This window comes from Arachis stenosperma, chromosome 7 (genome assembly GCF_014773155.1).
Source record: "Arachis stenosperma cultivar V10309 chromosome 7, arast.V10309.gnm1.PFL2, whole genome shotgun sequence".
Classification (NCBI taxonomy): domain Eukaryota; kingdom Viridiplantae; phylum Streptophyta; class Magnoliopsida; order Fabales; family Fabaceae; genus Arachis; species Arachis stenosperma.
In genome coordinates this window covers 71582192-71595462 of record NC_080383.1, presented here as the reverse complement: position 1 = coordinate 71595462, position 13271 = coordinate 71582192, and the positions used below count along the sequence as shown (strand labels likewise).

The following is a 13271-nucleotide window of genomic DNA, read 5'->3' as shown; positions in this document are numbered from 1 at the left end:
CGTCACATCCTTATCTAATTCTGTCACCCCCCAGTACGGACTCTGACTTAAGCGTCGGAGTGTCCTTGCAGGTGGCCACTCTCCCCCCCCCCCCCCCCCGCTCCACTCAGCCTCTGACGTCACCAGCACACGCAGCTTCCCTCGCTCCGCACCCGTTTGGGATTTTTCTCTCACCAGCTCATCACCCACCGACAACCCGAGATAACCAGGTAACGAACACCTTATTTCTTTAAGTTCGTTTTTAGGATAAGTCTAACCGTAATCCATCTCTTCGACATTTCTCTTAATTAGACGACCAGTACTCTTGTACCACTTCTATTGTTGTCCAATAGCACACTAAAGCTTCCACTATCAAAGTATTTAAATTTTAAAGCTACACAATTCTATTGATTGTTGGGATGTGAATTCTATTGGACTATCTCATTTTGTTAATTGTGATAGAAAGCATAAATAACTCGTTAAATGAAATTATTTAATTTAAAATAACACATCTCAATAAAAATATAATAATTGAACTCAATATTGTTTGTTTATATTTAGCTAAAAACACATTAAAATTATAAAAATATTATTTTTATATTAAAATTAGCCAACAATGTATTTGTGTATAAATATAGTATAATTTAATTTATTTTTAATGTATATTTATATTCCAACATGTATTTTTTTATTGCTGATTAATTTTGGTACACACGTAATATAATTATTAAAATTATTATTAATAGAACTTTCAAAATTTTCTTTTAATATATACAAAGCAAATACATTAAAAACTTAGATTTTATGATTTGGATTTATCTATCTTGTATCATGCATGTTAAGTTTATAAATTAAGAAAGTTCTCATTGAAATATAAAAAAAATTAATTTTTTAATATATTTATTTTGTATTCATTAAATGAAAATATTTAAAATTTTTCACTATGATAAACTTATCATATTCACTTATGACACATGTTAGCTAACTCCTTGTGAATTTTATATGTACACTTTTTTAATTAATAATCTTGTAACACATGTTAACTAAATCTTGCACCATTCAATTATCGAGACATGGCATTAGAAATTGGATCATCAAAGTATTATTAGGAATAAATCCACTATGATAGTATCATAAATAAGCGAATCTTAAATTCCAACCCACTTCTCAAATATTTATTATTTGTTAGAAAAATTTGAAGAGGTAACGGGAAGACATAATACTACAAAAAATGGAGATACAAATGCTGAAGAGTCTTCAATATGAACCACCTCTCAAAGGTATCACTACCTAGCCACAAATGCATTACGGTAAAAGTGTTAAAAATAGTAACAAAAATGGTTCTAAATTTTTAATTTTATTGAGTCCTGAAAAGGACAACTCGGTGTTTAACTTTCATAGGACAAAAAATTTTTGGTCTCTTTGTTCAGTTGAATCATCTAACCTGATTTTGTGACCTCGTGAATAGGATTAGCTACATATCTAACATTATCAGTATTAAGACCAGCCATACTATAATAATCAAAGAGAAAATTAACACACAACTTAGCATAGAATTGGTTTAACTTTGTATATAAAATGAATATCAGACGAGTTACCTTATTCGATCATTACAAGTCATGTAAATAAAAAATTTGCTCGTCATACGATTAGCTTGTTCAGATGTCAACCAACTATAGCAGAACATGCCAATCTGCAAAAGCAAACAATAGATGAATTGTGAGAAAAGAGAAAGTATATTAAAAAATTCAATCTTCAATTAACTAATATTAGTCAAATTTTCTTTTCTTAATTCTAAAAGTTCTAATTTTTTGAAGGATTTAGTGTATAAAGTATATAATTTAGAATTTAAAATTAAAGGTTCATAATTTAAAATTTAGAATTTAAAATAAATAAAATAATTTTAAAAAATTAATTAATGTTGGCTAAAAAAAAGTTGGCTCCCTAATATTGCTGGTGAGAAAAATACAACTGCTTTAAAAAGGATAAATTATATTAAACTCTGTTGAGATTAAACAATATTACAATTTGCACATGAACCTCTCTATTTAAAAGGGTATACACTAATCACTTTCCTGAGATTCAAGTTATATAACACCCAATACAAATGGGTGACATGCTACCATGTATAGATATTAATCTCATGCAATGTCGGTTTAATTTATCGCAATAACCTGTAAAGATAACATCTATATAAGGTCATCACAACTACCACCAAATCTTTCTTTTACCAAAGATAGAAAGACTCGAACCCGCAACCTCTTATATGAATATAAAAAAACTATACCATTTGAGTTATAACTCATTAACTACCACCAAATCTTTATATTTGTCAATAATTTGTGTTTTTATGTCAGAATTTTTGACATGTCTTTTATTCCGATTATTACTTACAAGTAATATTTTAACTCTAATTATATTTACATAGTCAATCCTAAATCTAAAAAAAAAAGAAGACGGTTGTGTTAGACATTCCGCGACCAATTTAAACTTTGTTGAATTTCTATGCATCGACAAGACGCAATAAAGATTATCAAAAAATTAAGATTATTCATGTAATATTTTCACTAACGAGTAATAAGTGCTGCAACCCTTGAAGAGTTTTAATTTTTTTCAGATATTCAATATTATTGAAAATATTAAATCGTACATTTAATTGAAGAGTACCTTATCAAGCTAGGAGCATTCCTTAGCAAAATTATTTAAATTATATTCTAAAACTGCTTACATATAGAAACATAGTCAGTAACAAAAGTTCAATGTAAATCGTAGCTAACATTTTTTTCAGGAAGAAGAGTTAGAGAGAAAGAGAGCATATTTAACAAAATACTCAAGACACAACAAATATTGTATTGAAATATTTTACTAATTCTTTTCATGTATTTTCATTTCGCACGATTTAGTACCACAATGCATTTTCATTTCACAAATAAATATGAAAGCATGTGTATATAGGAGCATTCTACCTTAACTTCTTCAAGCCATAAATTCTTCAATTTTGGGTCACCAAGAACAGTTGAAACTATAAGTGTTCCATGAACAGATGGATTACTATACATTGGTCTAACAAGTAGCTGTAATTGACTTTTTACTACCACAGCTTGTTTCTCATCTTCACAAAGCACGGTGCAACAACTTAAGAATATGAGTTCTGTCCTTTGATGAATGTCATTGAAAGTTAATCCAAGGTTTCAAGATTAGGAATTTTCAATGTTTAAACACATTTTAGATGATTTTATTTTTATAGAAAGTGAAATATATTAAATAATAAGGGAATATATGGAAGACCAAGATTCTTTCCACATGGCATTTCAAAGTTGTTAGTTTCACTTCTACTTATGTTTATCAAGTAAATGTTCTTTTAGTGAATTACCATGTTGGTAATTTCGTTGGTCATCTGAAATAAACTTGAACTAATTGAAGAGACAATATCATAATAATTATGTCAGAACTTGTGCCTTAATTTTTATGACTCTGCTTCAAGCAGAAAGCTAAGAAGGAGGCCAAAATTTACAAAAGCTGAACTACGAAAATCAATTTAACAAAAAACTTAAATTGAAGTACGAAATATATGTTATGTACTAAAAGAATGATCACAGTTCAATATATCTTGCTTCCTAACTACAATGAAAGCCATTGAGAGTGTTATAGCATTTTTGTGCTTAGTGTAATAGCCTACTTTCAAAAGCAAGATTAAAGATAAATATAAAATTACCTAAGACACCCTACTCGCTGGCCATATAGTCTCATATTTTTTGCATATGACTATGCAAGTCCTATCAAATGGACCATCCTCAAGAAAAATCGTGATGGCCTTCGCATCTCACTCTGGATCACCGCTTGCAAAATCTTGATCATAAGTTATAATAGTTTTATGGGCATATCTTGTACAATTCATACAAAAACAGGGCCTGATTTAGTTGCTATAAATCCCTTCAAAAAAGTTTCTCTTAATGGTAATGATTATATTGAAGCCTACAAGCATAAAAGAATTAAAAAGGCCTATTTTAAATAAAATAAGAAAGAATAATAGAAAGGGATAAGAGGAATAAAAAATGAAAGGCAAAGTAAGAACAAGTCTTCAATTAAAAATAGTGGACATCGTTACGCGTCTCTCTTCAATGAATTTCTCCGAGGCAGTAACCACTCCAATTTTGATTCTCAAAACTAGCTTTGTTTCTGGCCTTTCATACATCTCAACACAGACAAGCTAGTAGGTCTATTTTCCTCTCTCCACCATGACCACTACGTAGGGACGCTGATGAAGCTTCCTACCATGCTCAAAAGTTTAAGAATTGGTGAGTAAAAATCGACGCTTGAAAGTTGCTTTGTTGCCAATAATTTTTTTATTCAGGACATTGAGTGATATAATGATTGATTGTTTCTTTCACAGATTGGCATCTCTGACAGATTGGACTTGTTGCGGGGAACCTTCGGTGAAGTTGTGAAAGAATAGGGAGTCATTCGTGCAAGCACTTCCAAATAAAAATCTGAACCTTGTGAGAGATTTTTCATTTTCAGGTATCCTTCCAGACTAAATTATTCTAGTTCTGGTTTAGGTTCACATCTAGGTAGGACTGATAAAATTGAAATGTAACACAGTAACCAGAAGCAACATCATATAATTGTGACTTGTTTAAAGCCCATCTTAAGACATCTTCACCCTCACCCGGTTTGATTGTTTCAATTCGGTCTATAATTGGAGGGGAAAAGAGTTCTTGTAGGAGGTGTTAATTCCATTCCCTATTCTCTGTTGGTAGATCTTTGATATAGGCAACTTGAAAGGACTGCATGTGAGATGCCATAATTGGAAGAATACTCATAGGATAAGAAAGATGCAGCCACGCGTCTGAAAAAATATGAATTGAAGTTCCAGAACCAACTCTTCAATGGAGGCCCTTTCCAACTACTTTTTGGCCCTCCAACATATATACTGTGCCATCCCCAAGAAGATATGTTCCCTGCTTCTGCATACATAATATTATCATATCTATATTATTTATCTCTGTATATCTGGGCTAGGATAGTCTGTGATTTTATTGTGATTCTCCAAAACTACTTGCCTAATAGAGCTAGGTTTTAAGCTCTGAGATCTTTAAACCCGAGACCCCTATCCTTCTTTGGTTGAGTTATCTGCTCGCCTATAACCCTTAGGAGAACTTGCCTGCCTCCAGCTAACTATAGATTCCGTTGCCATCCATGCACCTTTTTCGTTACTTTCTCCTTGATTTCACTAAAAGTTTTTCTATTAGATTTCTGGATAAGAGAAGGAAGCCCCAAATACTTATTCTGAGCTCCAATGTGAGTGATATTTAATCTATCTGCTATATGTGTCCGAATCTGAGGAGGGGTGCTGTTGTTGAAAAAGAGTGACTTGTTGACTACTAACGCTTTCATATGAATTGAGCAAGTTCAAAATATTTTCATAATTCTCGTCTGAGACCTTATAAAATAGGATAGACTCATCAACAAATAAAAAGTGATTTATAATAAGACATTGTCGATTAATCTGAATTCTCGGGATCTATCTGTTTTGTTCTGTTTTGTGTAGCAAGAAAAAAATCTTCTGCACAGAAAAAGAAAAGATAGAAAAAGAGAGTCACCCTATAAAACTCAATTAATTAATAAATAATTAACTCATAAATTATAATTTATTCTAAAAAATAAGAAATCTGATTTTTTTTATAGTTTGATATGATAGAGAAAATTAAAACAAGAATTTTGACACTAATTTTAAAGAATTCGATCCAAAATTAGGACAAACGGATCGAACCGGGCGATCCGGGCATGTATTGGGCCCAAGGCCCAACCCACTCCACTCACACTTAATGAGTCAGCACACCCCCTCTCCCTCCATTGGCATTTCACATTGGAAACTTGAAGAAAGGGGGAGAGCTTCCAAAACACAAACCCTCACCTTTCAAATTTCAATCCTTGATAACTTTTGATCTGAAACTCCGATCGCCACACTATTTGCGGCCACGCGACCACAGCGTCAAGCTTCACAAAGGCCATAATATTGTTCAAGAGGTAAGCCATGTTTTCCTTCCAGTTTTTTCAGCCCTTGATTTTGAAAATTTTGAGTGAAATATTGAGATTTTGAGCTCTTTGAGGTTATATGATCCAATTAGCTTGAGGGGAAGGCTTAATCTCACCCCTTTGATCCTTGGATATGGTAAGATTCTCAATCCTAAGTGAAATACTTGAATTATTGTGATTAGTTGTTAAGTTTGTATGTGTGGGTGTATGTTATGTGTATTAGGCAATATATGTATGTAAGTGGATTGAAGTTTGATGGAGATTTTGCGAGCTTGAAGTGGATTGCAAGCTAAAAATCTGTTTTTAGAGGTGTTGAGTCTTGAAAGTTGAGATGATGATTGGTAATTATAAGGGTTGACTTGAAGTTGAAATTGTGCTTGATATGTATATTTGATGTTGTATATTGAATATTGGAAAATTGGAAGTACTGGGTTGGAATTTGATGAAAATGGAGAATTGGTAAGATGATAAATGTGTATTGTATATCGTTAAATTTGAAATATGAGTTGAGAGTGGCTTGATGCTGAATGGCTAAGTTTTGGTCGATTTTAAAAAGGGTTGGAATTGGTTTGTGTTGAAAAATGGAGGTTTTGTAAAGTTTTAGGAAAATCATATTTTTGGCCAACTTTGACGAAGGATAACTTGGTGTTCAGACTTTCGATTTATTTCAAATTTGTTTAGAAAGAAAACTTGTTCCAAGATGTTTAAGCCTTTCGAAGAACGCAGGAAAAATATTTTAAAATGAGAAAGTTATGCTCGATCAAAGTTTGTTGTACAAGCTAAAAATTTTGGACTTAGCAACTTTTTGGAGCTGCTGCATTGTATGCGTACGCATACATTTTCATACGTGGACATGCGCTTCTGTTTGGTGCATTTGCATACGCAAAAAGGGAACTGCATACGCGAAATGGGACAAAATGCACGCTCACGCATACGCATGCGCGACATGGTCCAAACGCGCGCTCATGCGTACGCGTGACCCTGTTTTTAGAAAAAATGAGTTTTGTATTTTAAAACCAAATTTCAAACCTCTAAACCTCTATTTTCATACTTTTAACCTTTGATCTTAGTAGTAAACCTAGTAATGAGATGAAACTCGAAAAGATGAGGTATCTTAGGGGTGAAGTAAGGTTGGAAGGTGTGTGTTAATTTATATATATGATGCCATAGCTATGATGAATGGTTGTGAAATGATTACGTATGATTGTGAATGAATGTGATTATTGAGACTTTGTTCATGATGAGAATGTATGAGTTTCTCTCTGTTGTAAGGTGCGTCAGGCACTATATGCCATTAGTGTGATGAGCACTATATCCCAAAAGCGTGGCATGGTGGGTGTTATATCCTAAGAGTGTGGGAGCACCTTACCCCAAGAGCGAGCGTGGCATGGCGGGTGCTATATCTCAAGAGTGTGGGAGCACTTTGTCCCAGGAAATGCGATGGGCACTATATCCCGAGAGTGTGACAAACACTATATCCCAAGAGTGTGGAGACATAGAGAGACGATGTTTGGGTTAACTGCCGGGTGTGTTGGGTTCTCGCAAGTAACCAACACATGAGCTCACGGCCAGTAGAAAAGACATGCATCATACGCATCTGTTTGTTTTGTTTGAGTTTGCATTATTTGGGATTGCCTTTGTGAAATTACTATACTTACTTGCTATATGATTTTCTTGTTGTACCTGCCTTCTACCTGTGTTTGCTTTGCCTATTTTATTTATCTGTGTGGTTCTATCGGAATTTCGGAGGATTGGAGGAAAAGCGATGATTTTAAGGGTTAAGTTAGAATTGAAATAAGTTAGAACTCTTTAGATACCTTGCCTTATTTTATGATCTTAAATATTGGTTTTAAGTTTAAATTTATTGTCGGCAGTTCTAGGATTGCCTTCGATTTTTTCAGAACATTATATGTTAGATATGTGGGCACTGTTACCATGCTGAGAAGCTCCAGTTCTCACCTATGTGGATTTTGTGATTTTCAGATGCAGGTCAGGCGGTACCTCGCTGAGGCATGCTGGAAGCTTCTGATTAGCGAAGATCCTTATCTTTTGGGGCTCTAATTGGTTATATGTATTTATTTAGATACTTATTATCTCCACTTCTATATATATGATGTATTAACTTCCTCTTAGAGGTTATTTTGGAGAAACAGGTTCTGTAACTTTATATTTTGAGTTTTCTATATGTATGTATGTATATATATACTTATGTGCTCGAGCCGGTTTATCTTCGCGAGCCAAGTCTTGAGTTTTGTTATCTGTATTTTGGAACTCTTAGAGTACAATCTTGTTAGCTTGATTTATCTTGTTTCGTTTACTTTATTGCTTCGTGAATTTTGCGCTTTTTTTTTACCGAATCTTGTTTTATCCCTTTTTCTTCAAAGGCTCCTAGCATAAAATATCCTTGCTATATTATATAAATATATTTTTTTAGAGGTCGTAGCACCTCGTCACCTATATTTTACATACTAGATATAAAGCTCTGTGTGGTAAGGTGTTACACACACTGCCATATGCCCTTTTCTGGCTTGAAGAAGCCAAAGGATTGATCTTCCATAACAATAAAATAAAAAATAGTTGACACAAATTCACAAATCCAATCAATCAATTTTACTCCAAAACCTAGTTTGTCCATAATTAACCATAAAAATCTCCATTCGATTTCGTCGTAGACTTTGCTCATATCTAACTTGACAACCATTTCGGTCTCCAGACCACTCTTCTTGTTTTTAAGATAATGCATGCATTCATGTGCTATTAGAATTTTATCAGAGATAAGCCTTCCTTTTATAAAAGCACTTTGACTAGGACTTATCACTAAATGTATTAATTTTTACAGTCTATGAACCAGAACTTTAGAAATAATTTTATACATAACTGTAGATAGACTTATTAGGCGTACCTGAGTGCTAGCATCAGTAATCTTTGTGATCAAGCAAATCTGAGTATGGTTGAAACTTTTAAGAAATTTTTCCTCTAAAAAAACTCCGAACAACCCTGAAAATATCCCCTTTTACAATGTCCCAATACTTCTGAAAAAATATGGCAGTCATATCATCATCTCCTGAAGTACTCTGAGGATGGACATTGAAGATAGCTCACTTTACTTCCTCCATAGATACTGATCTTTGCAGCTGTCGGTTCATGAGAGCTATAATCTTTGGCTCAAAGCCCTCAAAAATAGGAATTTTTTTATTTGTAAACTTCACCTTCAGCAAGCGTCAAATTTTTTTTCCATGTTTTCACAAATAAAATAAGGTGTCTTTTTCATAAGATTGATATCGATAAAAAAATTTGCACCATCTCTGTAAAAAATATTGGCTATGATAGAAAATTGTCAATAAAATTTTTATTTATCCGATATCTATGCATAGGTAGGAATCCATTCGAAAATTGTATTTTTTATTGTTTGAGAAAAAAGGATTCTACGAACAAAGAAATTGTACAATATAAATAATACAAAATAATATAACAAAAGACTTATTAATAAATTTTTTTAGCCTACGGTCTAGAAATTGTTTTTTTTAATAAAAAAATTTTGTATAGGTCGAACTGATTATTTATATGGGTGCCTAGCCAAAAAGGGAATATGAATCATTCACTATTGCTTTGATTTTTGGGCCATAATCATTCTAGGAGAGAGATGGCCGAGTGGTTCAAGGCATAATATTAGAACTGCTATGTAGGTTATTTGTTTATCAAGGGATCGAATGCCTCTCTCTTTGTTAATTCATCAATCTACAATATCTTAAATGCCAATGGATACCACTATTCCAACTTTAGTTGCTATGAAATTTTAATTTTAATTTATTTGATAATATGAAATGAAAATACTGAAAAAAGTGGACAAAGGATGCAAATCGTCCTATATCCATTTAGATAATTCTTGTATCAAAACTCTTAATTTTTTTAGTTAGTATTAAGCATGATGAGAATAATATTCTACCATCAGCAATTCATTGATTTTCAAACCAACCCGTGCATTTTCAGTAGGGCAATCAATGTCCAAATCTTGTTCCTCTTGATTCTTTCTTTGAACTTCTTATGAAAGAAAGTTGTGTTTTTATTCCTTCTTTGAGCCACTTGATCATGAATTTTTTCTTTTCAGTATCTTTTTTCATTAAGCACTGCTTCCTCCAATTTCTATTCTATGAAAGAAAGTTGTGTTTTTATTTATTCTATATTAACTTTAAAACATAAATGTTAATAAGAAAATACCTCTCATTTGAATTCAAATAAAATATCAAAAAATCAAAACGAATAAGAATAGAAATCCAACTTTTGTGTTTTAGTTCAAATATCAGAAAATCTATATTTTTATTGTAAAACCCGGTTAATTAACGGCTAATTAACCCATAAATGAGAATTTATTCTAGAAAGCCAAAAATGTAATTTTTATGGCTTAATATGATAGAGGAGATTGAGACGAGAATTTCGGTACCAATTTTATAGAATTCGGACCAAGATTGGACCGAACGGGCCAAACCGGGCCAATCGGACCCAATGTGGGCCCTTGGCCCAACATAACTAAACCAAAACTCTAGTTTTCAGCATTCTCTCTCCTCACTAAACACACTCACATGCTGAAAATGGAGGCCATGGAGGGAAGAACACTCTCTCAAGTTCTTTCTCTCACTTGATCTTCAAACCACCATAACTTTTGATCTAGAGCTCCGATTGCCGCTTCGTTTACGGCCACGCGTTCACCACGGAGAGCTCTACAAAACTCATACAATTAATTTTGAGGTAAGCTACATTTTACTCTTCGAAATTCCAGCCTTATTTTCAAGTTTTATGAGCAAAAATGTTGAGATTTTGGGCTCTTTGATGTTATAGGACCCAACACTCTTGAAGGAGGAAGTTAATCTTGTCTCCTTGGACCTTGGGTGTGGTAAGATTCTCAACCCTAGTATAATTTGTGGTTCTATAATATTTGGGTTTTGAGATGTTGTGTATGGGTGTGATTATTGTGGCTTAGGTTGTGTATGTGTGAATTTTGGAGCTTGATTGGTGATATTGAAAAGCTTGGAAAGGGTTTGGTGGTGAAAAATCTGTTCTTGGAGGTTTTGAGGCCTTGAGGGCTTGTGGATAAGTGATTTGGAAGTGCTCCGGTTGAGCTTGGGAAATCGGCTAAGGTATGGTTTCGGTTTCCCGTATCTAATATGTAATATGGTAGGAAATACTTAGGCTAGAGGCCCTAAGATAGGCATTGAATGGTTGATGTTGTTAAATGATTGAGATATATGATGTGGTCATATATGTGATGATAATTATTGATGCCTTGGTGGTACGATGTATGAGAAATATGCATGTTGTGATATATGCTTAATGATTAGTTATGGTTGAATTGTGGGTTGAACCATGTTGATGGTGAGTATGATATTAATTGTGTACAATGATGATTTATTGGAATTAGTGTTGTTGAGAATTGGCATGAGGAAAAGTATATGATATGTCAATATGTTTGAGTTTGAGCCACTTGGGTGAAGTAGGTTAAAATGATGAGACAGTGATTTTGTAAATTGTGGCAAAGTGTTAATGTGTGAGTTGAGGAGGCTTGATGTTGAATTTGATATATTTTGATTGATTTCAAAGAAAAGGGATGAAATTGGCATGTTTGATTGATTTTGAAAAGAGTTGAAAATGACTTGTTTTGAAAATGGCACTTTGTGGTTTTGTATGAAAAACATGGTTTTTTTGGGCATACTTTGACGGGACATAACTTGGACTACGGATCTCTGTTTTGCGCCAAATCTGTTTAGAAATGAAATTGGATCCGGGATGTCCATGCCGTTCGAAGAACGGATGAAAAATGATTTAAAATGAGGAAGTTATGTCCATTGGAAGATAGGGGTTTGAATCTGTGAATTCTGCAGCTTTTAACTTAGAAAATTTTTAGCAGAATGACCCCTTGCGCGTGGGCGCACTTGGCGCGTACGCGCCGATCTTCCAGAAAACGCAATCCACGCGTGCGCGTGGTGTGCGCGGGCGCGCCGATGTGCTGCACCCAATGCCCAGCCATTTTGCCCGAGAGTTGTGCCAAGATTGTGCCAGCTTTGTGCTAGGGGCACGAGAGTACCCACGCGTACGCGTGGTTGACGCGTGCGCGTCGTTTGGCTATTTTTCAATCCACGCGTTAGCGTGCATGACGCTTACGCGTCAATGAGTTTTCGAGGCCATCCACGCGTGCACGTGGAGTGCGCGTACGCGTGGCCCTGTTTTCATCCCAAAGTTGATTTTTGAGTTTTAAAAGCCAAATCTCATACTTCTAAGCCTTCGATCTCACCACTTATGTCTTAAATCATTATGATATGTCTAGCTATGAGAAGAAGGGCTAGTGAATGTGGCAACTTGCGAGTGAAGCAAGGAAAAAATTGATGATTAAAGAGGATCAAAGATGATTATGTGAGAGGCGAAGGATGGTGGTGGAAGTGCTTGTTATGCCATGGGCCGAAAGGCTGTAATTGTTGATGAAACGGCTGGTTATGGATTTAACCGTGAGCCGGGTGGCTGATTATGGATTTAACCGTGAGCCGGATGACTGGATTATTGCCGTGTTACGGCGGGGCCATGATTATGGCTATGTATAAACACATATATATGCTGTTGAATGAATTGTGAATGTTGCACTTCCATTATCGGAGATGAGAGTTTCCCTGGGAGAAAGCAGTGGCTAGCCACCACGTGCTCCAGGTCGAGACTTGAAGCTCTTTTGACCCTATGTCGTCAGGGTGGCCAGGCACTGTAAAATTTCCGGACGAGCTCACCCCCAAAAATATTCACCAGTGATGGTGATGGATAAATATTCACCAGTGAGGGTGATGGATATGGATCATGATTATGATCAAGTTATAATGAGCATGACTCAAGTTAGGGAGACACGACAGAGGGACAGTCCAATGGTTAACTGCCAAGACTTGTCGGGTTGGCTCTATAACCAACAGATGATATCATCAGCCACTAGGGACAGGCATTCATCATATGCATACTATATGAATTGTTTGAGATTGCCTATTTGACTGCATATTACTTGCTATTGTCTAACTGCCTTATTTATCCCTTTTTGTATATTTCTTGTCTGATATAACTGTGTTTGCTACATTATACTCCTGCTGGTGGTTGGGAGGTGAGAAGGAATTGGAAAGGGAAGTATTAGTTAGACTGAAGAATCTTTAGTCAGATGCCCTTTTATGGTTTAGCTTGTTTATAAGCTTTGATATTATCTGGAGGAAGTTCTAGGATTGTCTTTGGCT

At 34.6% G+C, this 13271-nt stretch overlaps 1 protein-coding gene and 1 long non-coding RNA gene across 5 annotated transcripts; one reads left to right on the top strand and one right to left on the bottom strand.

Moving 5' to 3' along the window:
- Positions 1 to 1201: 1201 nt before the first annotated feature.
- LOC130939904 (aspartate aminotransferase, mitochondrial-like) lies at positions 1202 to 3038 on the bottom strand. The gene is made up of 4 exons (XM_057867971.1): positions 2946 to 3038; positions 1578 to 1672; positions 1424 to 1491; positions 1202 to 1269 (listed from the first exon to the last, which is right to left on the bottom strand). Exons 1-4 carry the CDS (start codon positions 3036 to 3038, stop codon positions 1202 to 1204), a joined length of 324 nt encoding a protein of 107 aa, XP_057723954.1.
- Positions 3039 to 4041: 1003 nt separating this feature from the next.
- Positions 4042 to 8317, top strand: LOC130941735 (uncharacterized). Of its 4 annotated transcripts, XR_009070702.1 has the most exons (4): positions 4042 to 4277; positions 4373 to 4500; positions 4740 to 6009; positions 8002 to 8317. It is a non-coding gene; the product is annotated as an uncharacterized LOC130941735 (long non-coding RNA). The 4 variants fall into 4 exon arrangements; XR_009070700.1 differs by lacking the exon at positions 4740 to 6009; XR_009070703.1 differs by having other exon boundaries at positions 5737 to 8317.
- The last annotated feature ends 4954 nt before the right edge of the window (positions 8318 to 13271 follow it).